The sequence below is a fragment of the Clupea harengus genome, chromosome 18, assembly GCF_900700415.2.
Source record: "Clupea harengus chromosome 18, Ch_v2.0.2, whole genome shotgun sequence".
NCBI classification, from domain to species: domain Eukaryota; kingdom Metazoa; phylum Chordata; class Actinopteri; order Clupeiformes; family Clupeidae; genus Clupea; species Clupea harengus.
In genome coordinates, this window is record NC_045169.1 from 7,373,133 (window position 1) to 7,393,006 (window position 19,874).

A 19,874-nucleotide genomic window follows, 5' to 3' on the forward strand; every position below is an offset into this window, starting at 1 on the left:
GGTTACACCCCTTCAAGAAAAACAAGTCCTCAAGGTTGTAGAAGGAGATACATGCATCACTGAGCCTAACCTCCTTTCTATGCAGAAATTCATCTTACTATTGGTGGACATGCTATTACCCATTTCAGAGTTGTAGTCCTTCAACATTCTAATTATCAGTGGGGGAAACTTGTTGCAAAATGCTATCCCATTCCTATGTCTTCTTAATACCCTAATAACCTAATCATTATAAGGACACCAATTAAAGATACCTAGTGTCAGATACGAGCATTGGGATATTGTAAGGAATGTAAATATTATCCCCTGGTGTGTGTTGGCAGATCTTGCTTTCATTCCAAGGGATAACTTCTAAATCAATTTATAAGGCAGAATGTCAATGTCATCATGTTCAATGATAAACCAGGTTGGTTTGGGAATGGAAAAATGCCGAAAATATATGAACAATACTGTTAGCTTTGGCTTCACGAATAATTTGAGCAATGCTCCAATCTCATCACAACCCTCATTGCAATGCAAACAGAGATCAGATGGCTAAGAAACACATGCATAGTGTTGATTTACATCTCAATTAGGAGTTGTTGATAAAGTGTTGATTTAAGGCCCACGAGTTCCCGGCACTTGTGATTCGTTAATAGAGTTGGTGTGTTGTGAGTGCGTCACAAAGTCAGATGCCATGACGGGGAGAGAATTCCTGTCACCTGACATGTTAGGTCACCTTTGTGATTGGCAGGCACATGCCCTGTGTGTGTGTGGGTGTGTGTGTATGTGTGTGTGTGTGTGTGGCTGTCACGCTTGAAAACAACTGTGATAATAACTGTAGATGATATTTTCATAGGCAAAGCTTTAATGCTTGAAGAGGACATGGGAACTGTTGTATTCACAACCTTGGGCATGGGAGGCAGGCGTGTTAGCAAGAGGGCTAAAACTCATGGGCGCTAGAATCTGTCACTAGCACGTCTCTGAAGGTGTCAGGGAGTGAGGTTTACTTACTACACAGCACTGCATCCAGTGGCGTCTGCAGAAATAGTTTGGGGGGGGCAGATTTGGCCAGTGGAAGTCTTGAGTTGGCACTAAAGGGCAATACAGCATAGAGGAATATCAAGTTTATACATGCAATACAAGTAAAACTAATACAAGTAAAGCCACTATACTATAGTGTATAATAAATAAATCATCACCAATAAATCAAGGGTGTGGGTTGCATATAAATATAAAAGTATAAATTATTAGCTGATAACAAAGTTTTCATTTATAGCCAGCACATATGACTATCATTCTAGGTGTATATATATTCTATAGAATAAAATATGAATTATGAATGCAAAAATGTCTGAAGTTCTAAAGTTCTGATGCAGTTATAAAACACCACACATCAGATGTTATACTCAATTTCTTTATAACGTTATATCATTTCAATAATTTGTATAATTTAACAATAACCAACATGTCATTCCATTTCCATGGTTTTTTTCATCATCATTTACAAAAATAAATAATTTCCTTCACAAAAATGCTCCTTTCAAAATTCAACTCAAATGTGTAAACCACTTGTATAAGCCAATATGTATATACCTCCAATGGCTTCAGTACATACCACTACCATCTAACCAAGTTGCCCTTAAATAACTTATATAATACTATCTTCTGTGTCTCTGTGGTCTCTCTCTCTGCTAAATTGTGGGTTGCTGTGATAAGGAGCACCACACCAACTGTTTTAATACTCTCTGTTTTCTTTCACTTGTTTACTGAACCCTGCATTAAAGGTACTCAAGACAGAGGACTCTGAGGACTGGCCTTTTCATATTCTGCCTTAGTTATCGTTGCAATAGTGTGTCCTTCTGACTTAGCATAGGCTGAGAACCCAACATCACTGTACATGGCTTTTTCCCAATTTGTAAAGCCTATATCAGAGGTAAGTAGTGAATCACCAAAGGGGTAGGCTGAAGTGTCGGCAGGCAAAAAACAGTACCCTGCGTCCTTACTTTGTGAATATTCTAGTCATTTATTGGTGTCGGACCAGATGTCCTTGAAGGGCCTTTTGTGTCCCCCTGGAGTCCTAGAAAGAACTATGGGCGTGGCTGCTTTAGGCCCTCTGCATTGGATGTGGAAATTTCAAAGATGAAAAACAGTGAATAACAACAGGCAATTATCAGTCATTTCCCCCCACTAAGCTGTGTATTACAGACATAGACATGTTCTTCAGTTCTCTCTTTTAAACTCACGAACACACACACACACATTCACATGCACATTTTCACTAAAATCTAAAAGTTATTAAAAAAAATGCACACTACACAGAAGTGAACACTCTTCCAAAAAAAAGTTCTTCTGTCCTTTCTCTCTTCTCATAGCATTATCCTTCCTCTTCGTCCTAGTCTTTTTTTCTCTGTCTCTCTGTATCAATGGGCAACAAACAATGGCCAACCAGTTTCACAAATTTCTTCTATAAAATTAGCTGACAACATGAACTAAGCTCAAAAATCGAGCTAACATTACATGAACTCTAGCTAGTTAGTCCCCTACAATCTACTGTAACATGTCAATCTTACTGTTACTAATGTTAGCTAGCTACATATTTTATAATAAACCTATGGAGAGAGGTCTTAGTAGGTTCATCTTAAGGAACAACCAATAAACTTTTTAATTATGTTGAATTAATACTCACTTGTTGCGTACTGTTCAACCAGCAAGGTTGTCTCGAAATGTTAATTGAGCTCACCTCAACATCTGTTCAACCCACGCTCGTCTTTTTCTCTGTCTCTCTGTAACAATTGTGTGCGATTATAAAAGTGACCTGTAATGCCATGGCCAGAACTTCAATTATTTTGCAATAAATGGCAATACATTTTAAAGGCTTTGCAAAGAGATTAGAATGACTGGGGCTTGTCAGTTGGGGTGGCCAGTAATTTTAGCATGGTGACCACGGCCACCCCTTGGGGGCACCCTTGACCGTACCTGCTGGCTACCTTTACACTCACCCCCATAAATCCATGGACAGTAAACTATGTCTAAACCTCACTCCCAATCCGGGCCACGGCCCCAATGCAACCTGCGTAGTGTAGACAAGCACAGTTCCGCTGCAGACTCAAACTCGCAACCTCGGGCATGATAGGAGGCGGGTGTGATAGCAAGGAGGCTAAAACCTATAGGTGCCAGCATCTGTCCCTAGCACGTCTTGGGAGTGGCTATCGTTACATGTGTGATCAGATTGATTGAAATGCCAAAGAGCACTCGGGTTCATCCACTAGGGAGCTATAGAGAACATATATAGCTGCTGAGCTTTTGATGTTGAACCCTATGACCTTTCAAAACATTCTGTGACCTCACCAGTTCAAGGGACAGAGAGTCTTGAAAAGACAAAACACCATTTTTCTTTGGTCAATTTAAGTGAAAGGACACAGTTCCCTCTTTTTGCTGTTCCAGTGCGTTGCATTTCTACACATTTTGCCACCTGGAGTTGTATTCACTAACTGCATCGAATGTCCCAAAGAAACTATGTGAAAGGAAAGAACATGGCAAGTTTGTTTCTCCAGTGGATTGGATTTCTCTTGTGCTGCACTGTGTTGGTCCCTGCACATATTACCCAACTGGGGGCCCAGACTGCAGGAAACTGGTATCAAGTTCATGCAGTCTTTCTCAATCGGCATCCCACATCACTGTGACGGGGGGGGGGTCAAGAAAATGAGTGGGATGAGTAGGAAAGGAAGCGGGGCGAGTGAGACGAAGAAAGACAGACAGACATGAAGGCATGAAACAGAGACAAAATATAGAAGGGAAGATTGGTACAATATAAGGACAAATGTGCACTTTTCTAACTGAAGACAGATGGAGAAGGAGGTTATAGTGAGCTGGCAGAAGTTGGCAGTGAGCAGTGAGGAAGCTGACCTGAAATAGAGGGAGGGAGAGTGGCGTGAGATGGAGGTGTGTCTCATAGGGGGGTGTGTACAGATTCAGGGGACTGACGCGCCACACCCCCCCCCCTCTCTAAATAACCACCCAGCACTGTCAAGGATATTCTTGACCACCCCTCTATCCAACGGCCACAGTGGAACAGTCCACAATCAAGGAGCACCTGTTGCCATGTGGTGTGTGGAGGTTGGTGCCGGAGGGAGGGGTGTCACTGGACGGATGCATGACCCGTTTGGCATGTGTTCTAAAATAGCATCTGATTTATTACCGATGAGAAGATAGACAATAGCTGCCATGGTGGCCCAGACAAGCCGACTAAGGCCAGAAGTGTCGAGTCACTGCTTCGCAGGAGAGACCACTGGCACCACGTTCAGACAAACTTTCATTCAGTTTTTTTTATGATGCGGCATTTAATCCACATCACTCAAACTCAAACTCAGCTGTCAAACATGCATACTCTCCTCTAGATATTCATCTTCAATGCACTCGATAGACTAACAATGTATATGGAACAGGTTTATCTTCTGCAACTTTTGGTTTACGGTTCTGTAGTATTTTGGGGATGGGTCACTTGCAGAGCTGATGCTGTTAATGATCTGCCAAGCCATTCCATAGGCAACTGCTATAAGGCCAACCAGTCCATGGTGACTTTGGCAAATGGAGAAGAACATGGGCAGAAGTTACAAACAGTTAAGTTTGAGGCACTGTATTGAGATAACACACCCGTCCTTTCACCAATGACAGATAAGGTCAAGACAATTTCGTGCTAGACGACCTCTGTGACAGGACCTCAAGCTTTAGAGTATGACCAACACTCCAGTCCAATCTCTCACCCCTCCCTTCTCTCTTCCCACTTAAAAAAAAACCCTAGAGGTGTGCGAGCGCGTATGCCTATGTCACTCTACCCGACTGGAACAGACGCTAGCGCTTCAAAGTGGCGAGTGGAGAGGGCAGGGAGAGAAGACGAAAAGACGCACACTCTTGCCTTTGGATTTGACAATCCCTTTTTTTGTATCTGGGAATTTTTTCAGTATTTCTGCAGATTGCTTTCTGTAGGGCCTGCTTTTTGTTGGCCATTTCATGTATCTTGGGTCTGTTCACAAGTGAACTGAAGGGGGAGCGACTACCCGACGGGGCGAGACGCAGGCACCGGAGTGAATCCGCGTCGGACACTGTCAAAGTCATGCCGGCTGGATTTCAGCAGCTGGGAGGGGAGGTAAGGCGTCAGAAAGAAAAAAAAACGTTTTTATGCGTTGTTTATTCATACATTTATCCGTTTGTGACTTATCTATTTGTGACAGTTGACATCACTAAACGTTTAATTCGTGTTTAATAGAGGTGCTACCTTAGTTGCATTATTAGATTGTCTTAATATTCCCGCTAGTTTTAGGTGTCCCTCATCTCGTGATACACTGCTTCTGCCCACCTTTCATCACCGAGATCAGGTGTGTAATTGGCACCACACCCAGCAATGTAATCATAGGCTGGGGGTACGAAAGACTATGCAAACTTTACCGTCAACTTTGAAAACACATGTTAAATGAAGAAATATCTAACTGGGATCCACTGTCCACTAGGTAAGTGAATTGCTATGGTAACATGTTTAAGGGTAGGCTAAATATCGAAGTAAGGTCACGTGACAATTTTAGAAATCGTTTTGCCATATTTAAGAAATTGGGACCCTTATTTGTTCACAATGATGACCTTGACAGAGGGCAGTAGATTGTCAGCTGAGCAGATCAAGCCTGAATGCGGGTTGCTGGGTCAGGGATCTTTGAATTTCTGTCACTCAAGAATAAACACTTGGCCATACTGTTCTTAGTGGCAAAAGCATAGGTGCTGTTTAAATCATATGCTGTATTGCCGTTTTTAATTCGCCAGTAATGGTAAGCTTTCATGTGTTTTCTTTCTTTAGTTCTTTTTTTTTATTCTTCCTTTCTTCGTTCGCTCTTTTGTCTGGCTTTGTTTTCCCTTATGATTACAAAACATTACCAAGCTTGCAAGGCACAACTGCAAGGTCATTGCACTTGAACTCAGCGCTCTGTTTTAAAAGGTTCACGTTGTGATGTCATTTATGCCATAATATAATTCATTTTAGAAAGTCTTTTCCTGTAGAGTCTCACCACATTTGCTGTAAAATTATATGCAGTATTTATCTCTCTGTCAAGCACAAAATCAAATGTTGAGAGAATTGTATGTGTATATTGTGTATAATTAGTGTACATTTCTGTAAATAAAAGGTAGCATTAAGAAAACAAAGATATCATGCTCCGCAGTATACAAATCGTAGCTACTTTGCACAACGCTATATCTGTTACAATGACTAGCTCTGCCGGTAATACCCCTTCCCTTACTGCATGTCACAGGTACTTTACTTATTGCGCACATAACATATAACATACTACCACTAGTATTACAAAGAGACTACTAGTATTACAAAGAGGAGTTAAAGAGGCTTACATAGTCATGTTTACCTAGTCAGACAATAACTATTGTTGCTACAAATATGAGCACATATATTATTTTAATCATTTAATCATTCTTATATGATTTTAATCATTATACCTATCAATAGCAGCCTGACACTTACTCAGCATGAAGCCGTTTTATTGTACTTGTTCTTGAAGCAACAGCACTTATTCACAGGGAGTGCTGTGATCTATAGAGACACAGGTCAATCGGCTGCAGGCCCCGAGGAGCATGTAGCTCTGTCCTGTTTGCCCCATTACCCAGCAGTGGATATAAACAGTAAGGAGCCAGGGTCTGTCTCTAAGCAACTCACTCAGAGAAAAGACAGGTGTGTGTGGGTTTGAAACTAGCCGGAAAGTTCATTCACTAGGCATATGATGCATGGCTAAGTCCCGTTTAATGTCAGATGGATTTGTACTCACTAGCCTCAGAGATATATTTAGTGTGTGTGTGTGTGTGTGTGTGTGTGTGTTTCTTTGCTTGTACTGTAATGTGTGTCATGCATACATGATTTTTGTCTGACTACTGAAGTGCTACTACTGATATTGTCCAATGCTAAGACCTACGAGTCACAGCACACACATAACATTACAATGCAATGCTCTATAACAGAGAAGTATGAATGACATTTGTTTTCGAGTGTCAAATTGTCTCAGGGTCAGTAAGAGTATTTTGGTTCTGGATCCCTGTTCCCCCAACTTAATCAGCACCCCCTGAAACACTATATTGAAATGATTGACATGTGATTTAACCACTGAGATGATGATGTGTGTGTGTCTGCATTTTCTCCACAGAGAATTACTGGAACCCTCGCCCTCTCTGTGTTCACTGCTGTTTTAGGGTCTCTTGAATTCGGGTACAACATCGGAGTCATCAATGCTCCTCAACAGGTACACAATGGGTGCATATGCAAATTCTCTGTACATACTCTACACCGTTTTGAATGGTACACCAAGTCTGTTTACAGGGGAGCTAGGAGAGCTGGAAGTCAACAAGTGCCTTCAGCGTATCAGTCGGTTCGTTATGTCCATACCAAGTCTGAACATACTGTTGAATCTCAGCCAGTGGCATTTTACACTGCAAAAATTTAGCTTTTAAAATATATATTACTTAAAATAAGCAAAATGATCTGCCAACAGAAAAGGAAAATTTGACTTACCAAGATTTTTTTCAAAAGAACCTAAATATATCTTAAAACTAGTGTGGCCAGACTAAAAACAAGTACATTTGTCTTGATTCTGACTTTGACAAAGCAGTTTTGTACTTGTCAGTGGTGATCAAACTAGTTTCAAGCATTAACTTGCGCAGAACCAGTAATAAAATCTCAGTAACAAGTTATAATACTTTATTAAGATAATTAAGGACTGAAACGCTTGAAGCAAGTGAAATCCTCTAACATAAAAAATGCCTGGTGAGAAGAAATATCTTGTCAGACAAAAAACAAGCATATATTGCCTTGATTTAAGATATTTCATCTTACTAAGATTTAAAGTCTTGCAATGTAGACACTGGTGCTTTTGAGCTTTCCGCTGTGATTGTTGGTTTACTATTTGAGTTGTCTCCATTACTTTCTTCAGATGGAAGAAGAGCAGTAAACCTCAGCCTCATAATTCGCCTGGTTAGCAGGAACAGTGCATTGCTAGAAAGACTACAAGTTCTCGTGGTTAATTTGACAAACATTGCCAAGGTGTGATTGAAACACAAACTTAAGGTCTAATTTTAGCTATGCAGCTGTTTGAAATTCAGGGAGACTGATTCAAAATCCATGGTAATTTGTCTGCCTTGACAAAGCACAGTGTGTTCACTTCACAACCGAGTTTTAAAAGAGCAGAATATAGATGTGACATTTTCACCAAAGCATCCCCTATCGTATGACAATTAATGTGCCACTCATTGTTGTGTCTGCCAAAGGTCAGCTTTTGGGATCAGCTGTAGAAATACTGTCAAGTGAAACCCAGAGTTGCCCACAACTCTATCTGCTCATTAGTAAGCTGGTAAACTTGTAAGATAGCCAACAAAGATAGGCCCCTGCTTAGTCAAACCACTGACATTGACTTTCAAGGGTACACATTTGTGCAGCATACTTACACAGCCAAAGGAGAATCATTCATTAACAATATGAAGCTGAAAGAAATGTAAGAAAGTTCCAGCAAAAAAACAAAGTTGAATGTTAGTTGGAGTTACTAAATGTTGGGCATGTTGGACTCTCTCACTGCAATAGTCTTTAAAGTCTGAAGAAAAAGAAAGAATTCTGCTTGAATTAGTCAAAGATGGAAAACTTTTTATAGGAATAATCAGTAACAAAAATGAGACATTTTGGGGTCATGTGTATTCATCTAAATAGAAGGAATCAGCCAAGGAACAACAGTTACCTCATAATATCAGCCAAGGAACAACAGTTACCTCATAATATCTATACGGCAGTTATACTTTTTGTGTGTATCAGGTTCATCTTTGAGGGTACTGTGAGGGGGTGCATTTACATTTACATTTATATTTAGTCATTTAGCAGACGCTTTTGTCCAAAGCGACGTACAAGGGAGAGAACAGTCAAGCTACGAGCATTAGAACCCTGGTGTAACAATAAATACTACTTTACATAAGAAATAAGAAAAACGAAATAGAAAAGAAAAAGAAGTGCAGGAATGTAACCGCTGTAAGTGCAAGTTAAGTGCTAGTCAAAGTGCCAGGGTGCCTACATACAAAAAGAACAAGAATAAAGAGAAAGACAGAAGGTGCTCAAAGGGAGTGAAAGAACCTGAGCAATATCAACATGAAGCGATGGGGGTGTAACGTTGGATATTCGGAAACTCGTGGGGGCCAAAAATACTCAACACAGCCCCCTTCGCCCCCCTCCACACACACACACACACACACACACAAAGACATGATGAAGCTCCGGTGTCTGTCACAGCTGAGGGTTGTAACAGGAGGCAGGGGGCAGGCCACCACCCCCAGTGTCATGGGAAAATTAGCTATTTCAGGGGACCGCAGGCTCAGGGTTCACTTGGAGACACACACACACACACACACACACACACACACGTGATGACACACATGTGATCATACACAGCATAATCCACAGCAGCATACATGCATTCAGACTCATGTGATAGCACATATTCAGACAGAAACGTACGTATACACATGCAGAAATGCATATAGACATACATACTCTCACTCACCTAAAGTGTCACACAGGCACAAATGTATATCGATATACATACGCTTACACATGGGATGACACACAGACAAACACACACACAAAGGCATGTAGACATACATACGCCGACATATGGTGACACACAATTTTGCACATATGGTGACACATATACTACATGGATACATACAAAGACATATACTCACTCATGTGCTAACACAAACAAACATGCCCACACACTCACTTGCACACTTGGATGAAAGGGATACATACACACCTAGAATTGTCTTTGAGATGCGCACAGTTCCTCCAAGCTCCGGCCTGGCATAGCTTTACCTGACACAAAGCACATGCATGTGGTAGAAAATGTGCATTTGATACCCCATGGTATTAGACTGATTAGATATACTGAAAGAAGCACTGTGGCTAGCAGGCTTTTATGATACCTGTAGTGAATGTAATAATGTTGTTATATCCTCATTTGCACAAGACATAGGTGTTTATGGGAAGTATGTTTGAGGTTATATAGTTGCACCCTTGTAAATTTCATCGTTCTTTTCTGAAGCTCTTCTTCTCTGTTCTCATTGTGACACCGCTGACATCTACACCACTTTCGTGATTAAAGCCTTTAATGAAAATTAACTTAACCGTTCAGATGTGTATCTGAGTCTGTCATTGTTTTTATTTGTCCTAAACTCTTGAATATAGTTGTCCCTCTCTCTTTCCTCTCTCAACATTCTGTCTCCACTTCCTCTCTCTCTCTCTCTCTCTCTCTCTCTCTCTCTCTCTCTCTCAGATCATTGAACAAGACTATAATGCCACCTGGATGCACAGGTATTCTGAGCCCATTCCCCATGGCACGCTCACATCTCTCTGGTCTCTCTCCGTGGCCATCTTCTCTATCGGGGGCATGTTCTCCTCCTTCAGTTTGGGAGTCGTCTCCGAGTGGCTCGGAAGGTACAGAACTTTGTTTGTGTGTGTGTGTGTGTGTTTCTGTGTGTGAAAAAGAGAGAGAGAGTATGTGTGTGTATTTAAGTGCATTCAATGTATTTGTGTGAGGCATTTAGCTGGGTATAAGAACATGAACATAAAAAGGAAGCCTGTTCTGATTGAAACCGTGTGCATTACACATAAAAAAGGAAGCATGCATGGTACCTCCTAAGGGTGCCTGAATGGCTCAATCAGAACACTTCATGACTCTTGACCTAGCCAGCACGTACGCCTTCCCGTAAGGGGTGTCCCTGTAATGCGTTCCCATAGGAGCTAGTCTGATCTCTGGACCAGCGCGTGCCACAACGCTGTACGCAACGCCTTCCCACTGTAACCCGAAACCTGGACGTATAACAGACTGGAACCCATCCCAGAACATTGAATGACTGAAATGAGATCCCGAGAGGAACGGAGAGAAGGAGGGAGATGGATAGATAGAGAGAGAGAGAGAGAGAGAGAGATGGATAGATAGAGAGAGAGAGAGAGAGATAGATAGATAGATAGAGAGAGAGAGAGAGTGAGGGAGAGGGAGGGAGATGGATAGAGAGAGAGAGATGGATAGATAGAGAGAGAGAGAGAGAGAGAGAGAGAGAGAGAGAGAGGGAGGGAGGGAGATGGATAGAGAGAGAGAGAGAGAGAGAAGGGAGGGAAGGAGGGGGAAAGAGCAGAATCATCCAACTGTAAATATGGGAGCACTGGGTACTCTTAGGACAGGATCAAGGTCACAACAGCTGTGTAGGTATTAGTGTGAGCTTAAGGTTCCTGTTATGTAGTACACTGACATAGCACTCAAATTAGACTGGAATTTCAGTGACGTTACCTAACTGTAGGTGCATAGCTACCTGTCACTCACTCCTTCACCAGTGGTATCCCTGAGCTGTCAATCAAACTGTGATATGATGTCATTCTCCTCATTGCAAAGTACAGTACAGTTTAGTAATTAGGTGAATGTGACAAATGCACCCATATAAGAAAGGATGCAATCAAGCTTGACTAGGAACCCACTGATACAGGGTTGTGCGTGAGAACTTTTTTTTATGGTTCTTTGGTTTTCAAGCCCTATGGTTATCAGTTCTAGTGTCAGCTGTGAAGAACATTGTCCAGTCGTTATAAATCAATTAGTTTGGCAAATAAAGGTTTTTCCATGTTCTATATACAACCCTGTTACGTATGTGCAAAGCTTGTCAAAGAGTCACTGAAGAAACTTTTTTAAGCCGGTCGGGAGTCTGCGCAGTGAGCACCTGTTTCAGATGCCTTGCCTCTCGCGGTGGCTGAAATGTGAACTTCATAACCCCTAAACCCAAAACTACTCGCTGAATCCTGCTTATCATGATGCATGCCTGCCATCTAGTGGGTGCAAAATGTAACTGATTATCCAGGAGGTTCTCGGTTCTCATGTCTATGAACTGATTTTGTCATAATGATATCTATTTATTTCCAATTATGTAAATATTTTAACAGAGGCCTGATATTCATTTTTTTATCTATTTTTGGCCAGTGCTTTAAAACTGTGTTTCATTTTTACAGGAGGAAAGCCATGCTCATCAACAATCTCTTCGCATTCATTGGTGGAGCCCTAATGGCGATGTCCAAACTCTGTCAGTCATTTGAGATGATGATTTTGGGCAGATTCATAATCGGGGCATACTGTGGTGAGACTATTGACTTGACCTTACAGTAATCCTCTGCATAACTTGTTTCATAGTCATAGTGGTTTCATGTTCCATGTGCTTGACTATTTTTTTATAGTTCAATATAGTTAAAATGTATGTTGTTTAAATTAGTTAAACTTGATCTTGTCTGTCAGGGTTGGCATCTGGGTTGGTGCCCATGTATGTGGGAGAGATCGCGCCAACCAGCCTAAGAGGGGCATTAGGCACACTGCATCAGCTGGCTATTGTCACTGGGATTCTTATCGCCCAGGTGAGACTCTCTCTCTCTCTCTCTCTCTCTGTAAGTGTGTTTGTGGGTGTTATTGTGTACTTTAGTATATCATGGTGTCATCATTAATGGTAGTAGTTGTTCATGATGTTCATCCTGAAATGACACTCTCTCACACTCACTATCACTCTCTCTCACTCACTCACTATCACTCTCTCTCACTCACTATCACTCTCTCTCATCGTAGGTATTGGGCTTGGAGTCTCTGTTAGGTACCAAGGAGCTTTGGCCTGTGCTGGTGGGTTTGACAGTATTGCCGACAGTCCTACAGATGGCGCTGTTGCCCTTCTGCCCGGAGAGTCCGCGTTTCCTCTACATCGTGCGCTGCCAGGAGCACCATGCCAAAAGCAGTGAGTGTTCCACCAAACGTCAGACAGCTTATTATTATTATTTATTTAATTTATCTCCTATAGCGCTTCTCTAAGTACTCAAAGTCGCTTTACAGAGTCCAGTAGTCATTCAGACACAGTCATACCGGTGCTGGTAAGCTACATCTGTAGCCACAGCTGCCCTGAGGCAGACTGACAGGCTATCTTGACACTAGAACTGCAGACATTTTTGTCAGCGATCACTTTTGACAAGTTTTAGCACTGGTTGAGAAGAGATTTCTAACCCTGAAACCCTGTGTGTGATAGCAATAACAAACGGTAATCTGCAGATAACTTTCAGAATGAATCCAGCTTTTCAGGTTTAATTGTACTTCATTACAGAGTGAGTTGGATGGGACATGTGAACATCCTATTAGCAAACTATGTTATGATTGCGTATTTAGTGGAGCATATATTTTTGTGCTTATGTATGCTTTGTGTGTTACATCTTACACTGTATCCAATTAGATGGCAAACACTCCAAAGCAGTGGAATTATGCATTTGGCTGTTATTGGAGTTTGGGGTCCTTAGTAATTGAGCCTTTGTAATTCAGCACAAATCAGATGGCTAACTAAACAATGCAGACCACAACACAATGAAAGAAACACTTTTCTCTTTGCCACAGCCGTACTCCTTGAACTTTACTCAGGGTAATACGGTTTATCTGTCCTTGCTGCTCCATGTATGCTAATCTACTCTATGTATTGCTGAAGTGGGTCCTGGGAGACTGGAACAATGCAGCAGCGCCACACACACACAAACAAATACAAACACACACACACACACACACACACACACACACACACACACACACACACACACGAATACAAACACACACACACACACAATATTTCCACACCTGCACTCCTCAATCCACCTTGCTTGCACCTGTAGGTTTGCGGAGGTTAACTGGCCGACTGGAGGTAGCTGAGGACCTGGCGGAGATGAAGGAGGAGAAGAGGAGGATGGACATGGAGAGGAAGGTGTCCATCCTGGAGCTCTTCCGATCGCCCTTCTATCGGCAGCCAATCATCATTGCGATCCTGCTACAGCTGTCTCAGCAACTGTCCGGGGTCAACGCTGTAAGTTCGAAGCTCACTAAGGTCACCCTGGGGTCACAGTGGATGACATAAAGGGCTTATCCCATTACTCGCACTTGCACCCTTGCCTCCCTAAAGTGCCAGCTATAGCCAGACTGTTTATTGGCTCACTTCTCATTGGGACTGTAGTTTAGAAATGGAGAAGGAAGTGTCAAGCAGGTTTTTAAGCTATGGGGAGTTGTATAGGTGATGACATAGAGGAAATGTTTTATCATTTTTATGAAGTTATGCGCTTCCTGTGGAAATGTTTTATCATTTTTATGAAGTTATGCGCTTCCTGTGGCACAGCACAATCATTGTGGACCGTCCCTGAGAGGGTAGGTTTGTTGGGGGTCTTATCGTGCGTTCACGCAGCTGGGAATTGGGAAAGTTCCCATTTTGGAAAGTCCCACTTCAAAGTTGAGAACATTCAAATAATAACAACAAATAGGCAACGGTATTGACAGTCATGTAACGTTAAATAGGCTAGCTAGCCAGAAGGTTAACATTACCTTAGTTACACAAAAGTAAACTGTGAAGTATCGTTTAACATCACAATCAAATGCACTAATGAGAACAACCTAAATAAACAATGAAGTGACTTATTTGTGCGCAGAGCAAGTACCTCAAGCGTTGCCATGTCGAGGGACGTCAAACCTACTTCTCGGATTTCTTAAAGACCTCCCACTTTCGTAGTGGGATGTTCCGAGTTTGATATGCATTCGGGTGTATTCTCCCACTCAAAGGTTGGAACTTTCCCACTTCCCAGTTTCTCATAGTTCACTGTTTTTGTTGTCGTCATGTAGTTACAATCAGCTGCAATTAGGTAGGGTAATTGTTTAATTCACTACAATTGGCAAGGAGAAGCACTCATGTCATTGTGTCACCTAATGATAAGTAGCCTCTAATATTGTCACCACAGCCAAATCTCCAGTTTGACAGCAACTTTCCCTTTTTACTTTGGAGAAAGTAAATTAAAGAGACGAAATTAAATTGCTACGAAGGTGTGTATGATGTGTTCTTTATATTACTTCAAATCTGCTATGTCCCTAAACAGGCACGCTACTGTGCAAGGGTCCTAGTGCAAGTAATGGGAGAAAATACTCTTGAAGATCTGTAACACAACTCAACAGGGTCATGATTTAGTTACCTAGCACACATGCAGATGGAATATTTACCTTCCCTGCTATACAAGTTCCTTTGGATGAAAGTTTATGCCAAATAAGTGAAGTACATATTCTCCTAGAGATGAAATTAAAGTAAAAAGTATTTTTACTTACAATGCATGTATGAAACACAGAGAGAATGCATTGACTTGGAATAATAAGATCCAACCCCTAAAACACCACTGAGGTTAGAACTGAACATGAGTAAGCCCAGATTAATGTATCTGGTGCAACCTTCCACATAGGTTGTATGGCTTTATGAGGGTACTGTATGTCAGTATTCTCATCTCATCACTAATCATCAGTGCTGCAAACACAAATGGATTGGAGTGTATTTCTTTAACGCTAAGCCGTCTCACCGCTGCAACTCTTCTAGATCTTCTACTACTCAACCAGCATCTTCCAGAAGGCAGGTGTTGCGAGTCCTGTGTATGCCACCATAGGGGCTGGTGTTGTGAACTGCGCATTCACTATAGTGTCGGTAAGTCCTGGGTGAAAAAACCCCCCATTACTTTTTAACATGTTTATCTGAGAGCAAACAAGATTAGATAACAGAGAGTGCTGCGTCCTGTCCTTTTTTCTCCTTAGCTGATAATCTGCGCTCCAAGTGGGCCAAAATGTGTTTAGCAGATCACTGTGTTTCTGAGTCACTGTTTGGGTGTTTTATGTGTATAGTGGCAAGGCGTAGGTCAGGGTGTTTTAGTTTTAGAATGCACTTCACAGTATCTTCCTATTTAATCTATATCATAACTCTTTTTCAGGACTTATGCAGTATGCTTCCTTTCATTTTACACATAATAAGCCACCTTTGCATTCAGAGATAGCATATCTATGGAAGAGGTACAGTATGTGTATCTGAGCAAAGGTAGTGGGGATGGGTGATACACAGAACTACAATTACATGTAACGTTCAAGAGTTAGGGATTTCTAATCACCCAGAAGCTATGACCACAGCGCTAACCATAATCTGTCATGTAGTGTGGAAATGCTTCTGAACGGCTTGATGAAATGAACGGGGCGTAGATCGAGGCAGGAGAATAGATCAACTCCTGATCTGATTTGATTGAGACTGACTTGTCCATTACTTTGCTCTCATCCAATCAACAGCTCTTCCTGGTGGAGAGGATGGGCCGCCGAACGTTGCACATGCTTGGACTCGGTGGAATGTGCCTTTGTGCAGTTGTCATGACGATAGCCCTCGCCCTATTGGTGAGTCCCCCCACAATCCCTGAGGATGTTAGTTTTACACAACGTCCCGTCCATACAGACAGAAAAAATGTGTGAGTCTGAGAATGTCTGAGCACCCACATATCTCTCCTTTTCGATCCCTCCTGTTTCTCTTGTCCTGTTTTCTCTCGGATGAGCCTGAAGTATCTGTTATCAGTTTTTAGTATTTGTAGCACTGACCTCGCTAATTCTCCAGGACCCGGTCACTTCTCATGGCCCGGTTTCCCATAATTGTTATTTGTTACTCTCCCATTTTCCAATTCGTGCCTGGTTCTTTTATCCTAAATATCAAAACATTATCTCTTTAACCATGCCCCTTTGCTTCCACCCTGCTTCTTCCTTCAAATGTCCCTTTTTTTCTTTCCTTTTCTCTCTTCATCTCTTGACTTTTCTGTCTCTCTCTCTCTCTCTCTCTCTTCCTTTTGCTCACTGGCAGGACAGTGTACCGTCGATGAGCTCCATAAGCATGCTGGCCATCTTTGGCTTTGTGGCGTTTTTTGAGGTGGGACCAGGCCCAATCCCCTGGTTCTTTGTGGCCGAGCTCTTCTCGCAGGGTCCGCGGCCGGCAGCCATGGCCGTAGCGGGCTGCTCCAACTGGACAGCCAACTTCTTCATTGGCATGTTCTTTCCATACGTCGCTGTAAGTAGAATGTCGGGGTCTTGTGCTTTAGTGTTTTACGCCTTTTATGTAAGATGTGGATTATGAGATTAATGCAAACGGCTTGAAGTCTTTTGCTGTTGTTTTAGTGAGACACAATTTTTTGTTTAATTGCGACATTAAGGCTATTGATCCACATATCAAAGTTTACATGCACGCACTGATTTGCCCTCCTGCTCCTCCTCCCTTTTTCCGCCTTCTGTTCCTGCTCTCCAACTCTCTCAACAGCACCTTTTAGGCCCGTACGTGTTCCTCATCTTCGCGATACTCCTCCTCTTCTTCTTCTTCTTCACCTACTTCCGAGTGCCAGAGACACGGGGGAAGACATTCGACCAGATCTCCGCCTGCTTTCAGCACAATACTCCCACTATGATGGACATGGACATGGATATGGACATGGGTATGGGCAAGCCAAGCACGGAACTGGACTATTTGGGAGGGGATGACGAAGCCAACTGACGCCTGAACTAGAGAGTGAGACAGAAGAAGGGAGAAATGTAGTTGTATAACTTGGTCTGGTATAATCTTGAATGGAGAAAAAAATCTGGTATACTTTGGAGGGATGGGGAGGGACTTGTACAGTTATAGCAAACAAATACCCATAGATGTACAAGGCATTAACCAACTGTCATGGATGTGGTTATGGGTACCGAGTGAGTGAGTATTCATGTGTATTTTTAAGTATGAGTGGAAATGCTAACGATGGGGAGATGAGGATTCTTGCACTTTATTGACTTCCAAGGTCTCCACAGAAAAGGATAATGACTGAGCAAAACACAAAATCACTACTATGCAGCATTACTATTGTGATGTACTGTTCCATGCAACTGTTCTAGGAGCAGTTCATCTGGGTGTGTAGACTGAATCGACTACATAGCGTTACTGTAGTGATATGTTGTTCCAAGCAGCTTTTAGGAAGTTTCTATTAGTTTTGATGTATCTTTCAAAAAAGCCAAACTGGTCTTTGACCGCTGACAACCGTTTTTAATGATATGGTTTTTAATACTATCAGCCAGGGAGCCAACAGCGAGGTCTTATCACTGCACCTCTGATAGAAAGATTACACCTTAGATCATCCCAAATTCCTTTTTCTAACAGGCATTCACAAACATAGTCACAAGCTTCCATACATTTTAAGAGATGGTTTATGGTTTTCCGGTTATGATTTTTTTTTACTTAAAGTATATATAAGTGAAGTGAAGTATATATCTAGAATGAGGTGTGTCAGACTTTGGAAAGTTAACTCAGTCAATTAAAGCCAACCATGAGACACCCCACCATTTTGGGTGTCTTCATAAAACAAAAGGAAGGCAAGACTTCCTGGTTTTGCACAGCTGACATTTTTCTGTATAGACAATGCATTGTTATAGTGCTTAAATGTACATAGTGTGATTATTTTTAATGATTAACATGAACAAGGGTCTTCAAATCTCCTCAAACTTCCCCCACTCCCCATTATATTTGTACTTGTATCCGAGTAGTTCTCATTTGAATAAGACATAACTCGCCTAAACTTAAGTGTTGGTTTATGTTGTGACTGAGGAGCAATATGGAACATGTGTGCTTGCAATCCACAAAAGGATGTCTGATGCTGGTTTGTGTGAATATTTCTACTTAGAGACTGTAAAGGTAGATAACCTGTGATTTCTATTCATGTTTGACAATTTCTGCTGTGTTACTTGTGTATATGTGTGTTTCATATAAAGTTGATGTGTTGAAAAAAAACCTCAAGTCTCTCAATATAAAAAAAAACACATAAATACATACATTTTTTTCATTCAGTCTCCGTGAAGCTTGTCTGAGCTCCGCCCTTCAAAGCCTTCACCACATCCTCAGTAGTGCCAGTGAATTCGCCTTATTCACGTCGCGGCCATATTGAAAACGAAAACGAGGCTTGGTTGGGTAAACCCGACCGGAAGTCATTCTTTACGATAAGATGAGTAATGATGGACAGAGAATGGACCACAAATATTCTGCTCTTGCCCCCTATAACCGTGGCAGTAATACATTATTTTTTGCAGCTTACCGTCAGCATCATGTTTATTTACTTGGCTATTATGAAATGCACCAAACATACCATGGAATGTGTGTGCCAGAAAGCTCAACATGAGCAACCTATGAACAGCCTCTGAACGTGAGGAACTCTTTTGCCCTAAAGTAACTGTATTTAGCAATTGTACTTTAGGGTAAGGGTAAGGATTAGCAATCTAACCTTAAAAAAAACAGCTTAAAAAAATTGGGGCGCTGCAATGACGTTTAATATGGAGAATAGCCTCTGTGCTATTGTCATACCAGGGTCCGTAGGCATATTAGCCTACTGCGTTATGTAAGTTTGCCTTAAGACGCCAGGTTACTACTGTCTGCCAAATTAGTAAGTAGCTTATTTGCCGTCTTGTGTTGCACTTGCTTGATGTTTGACTGTGTTAGGAAAGTCGTTGACTCACTAGTTTGTCATAGTGTCAAAGTAAGCACATTTCAACAGGTTTCGCTAGGCTATGTTTCACCGCTAGCATCTCGTTAGCGATGAGCAATTCCTCCCTTCTGTTGCTGTAACATCTAACTTAGCTACCTTGACCATGTAGGGGATCTCATTCTTTCTCGTGGAGGGAACTGCCCTCGCTCTCACACTTGCCCTGCCACTCTCTCTCTTTCTGACTGCAAAAGCATTGTTATTCACAAGATCATCCTGGTAAAGATGCCATGAATCACCTGTCATTTTACAAATTTGACTCATTCGTGCTATCAATTCTGACAGTGTAACTTAGCGGCCATTTGCTAGCTAGCCAAGTAAATAAACATGATTCTGACGGTGAGTTGTAAAAAAACAGTCTATTAATGCCGCAAGGGCAGAAGATGTGTGGTCCATTCTCCGTCCATCATTACTCTTCCTAAATTTCCCTCGGGAT

General features: G+C 41.8%; 1 protein-coding gene across 1 annotated transcript; it reads left to right on the top strand.

The window, feature by feature from the left end:
- The first annotated feature begins 4,692 nt into the window (after nucleotides 1-4,692).
- LOC105907174 (solute carrier family 2, facilitated glucose transporter member 4) lies at nucleotides 4,693-18,222 on the top strand. The gene is made up of 11 exons (XM_012835455.3): nucleotides 4,693-5,125; nucleotides 7,173-7,268; nucleotides 10,335-10,495; nucleotides 12,056-12,180; nucleotides 12,336-12,451; nucleotides 12,657-12,819; nucleotides 13,733-13,920; nucleotides 15,460-15,564; nucleotides 16,191-16,292; nucleotides 16,747-16,950; nucleotides 17,197-18,222. The coding sequence occupies exons 1-11, from the start codon at nucleotides 5,093-5,095 to the stop codon at nucleotides 17,425-17,427; spliced, it is 1,524 nt and encodes a 507-aa protein (XP_012690909.2). The 5' UTR covers nucleotides 4,693-5,092; the 3' UTR covers nucleotides 17,428-18,222.
- The last annotated feature ends 1,652 nt before the right edge of the window (nucleotides 18,223-19,874 follow it).

What these genes read in the sequence shown, in the direction of transcription:
- LOC105907174 (XM_012835455.3), top strand. Translation starts at nt 5,093, where the DNA reads ATGCCGGCTGGATTTCAGCAGCTGGGAGGGGAG. An exon ending in GGAGCACCATGCCAAAAGCA is followed by an intron (nt 12,820 to 13,732) that starts GTGAGTGTTCCA and finishes TTGCACCTGTAG; the next exon opens with GTTTGCGGAGGTTAACTGGC. An exon ending in GCGCATTCACTATAGTGTCG is followed by an intron (nt 15,565 to 16,190) that starts GTAAGTCCTGGG and finishes TCCAATCAACAG; the next exon opens with CTCTTCCTGGTGGAGAGGAT.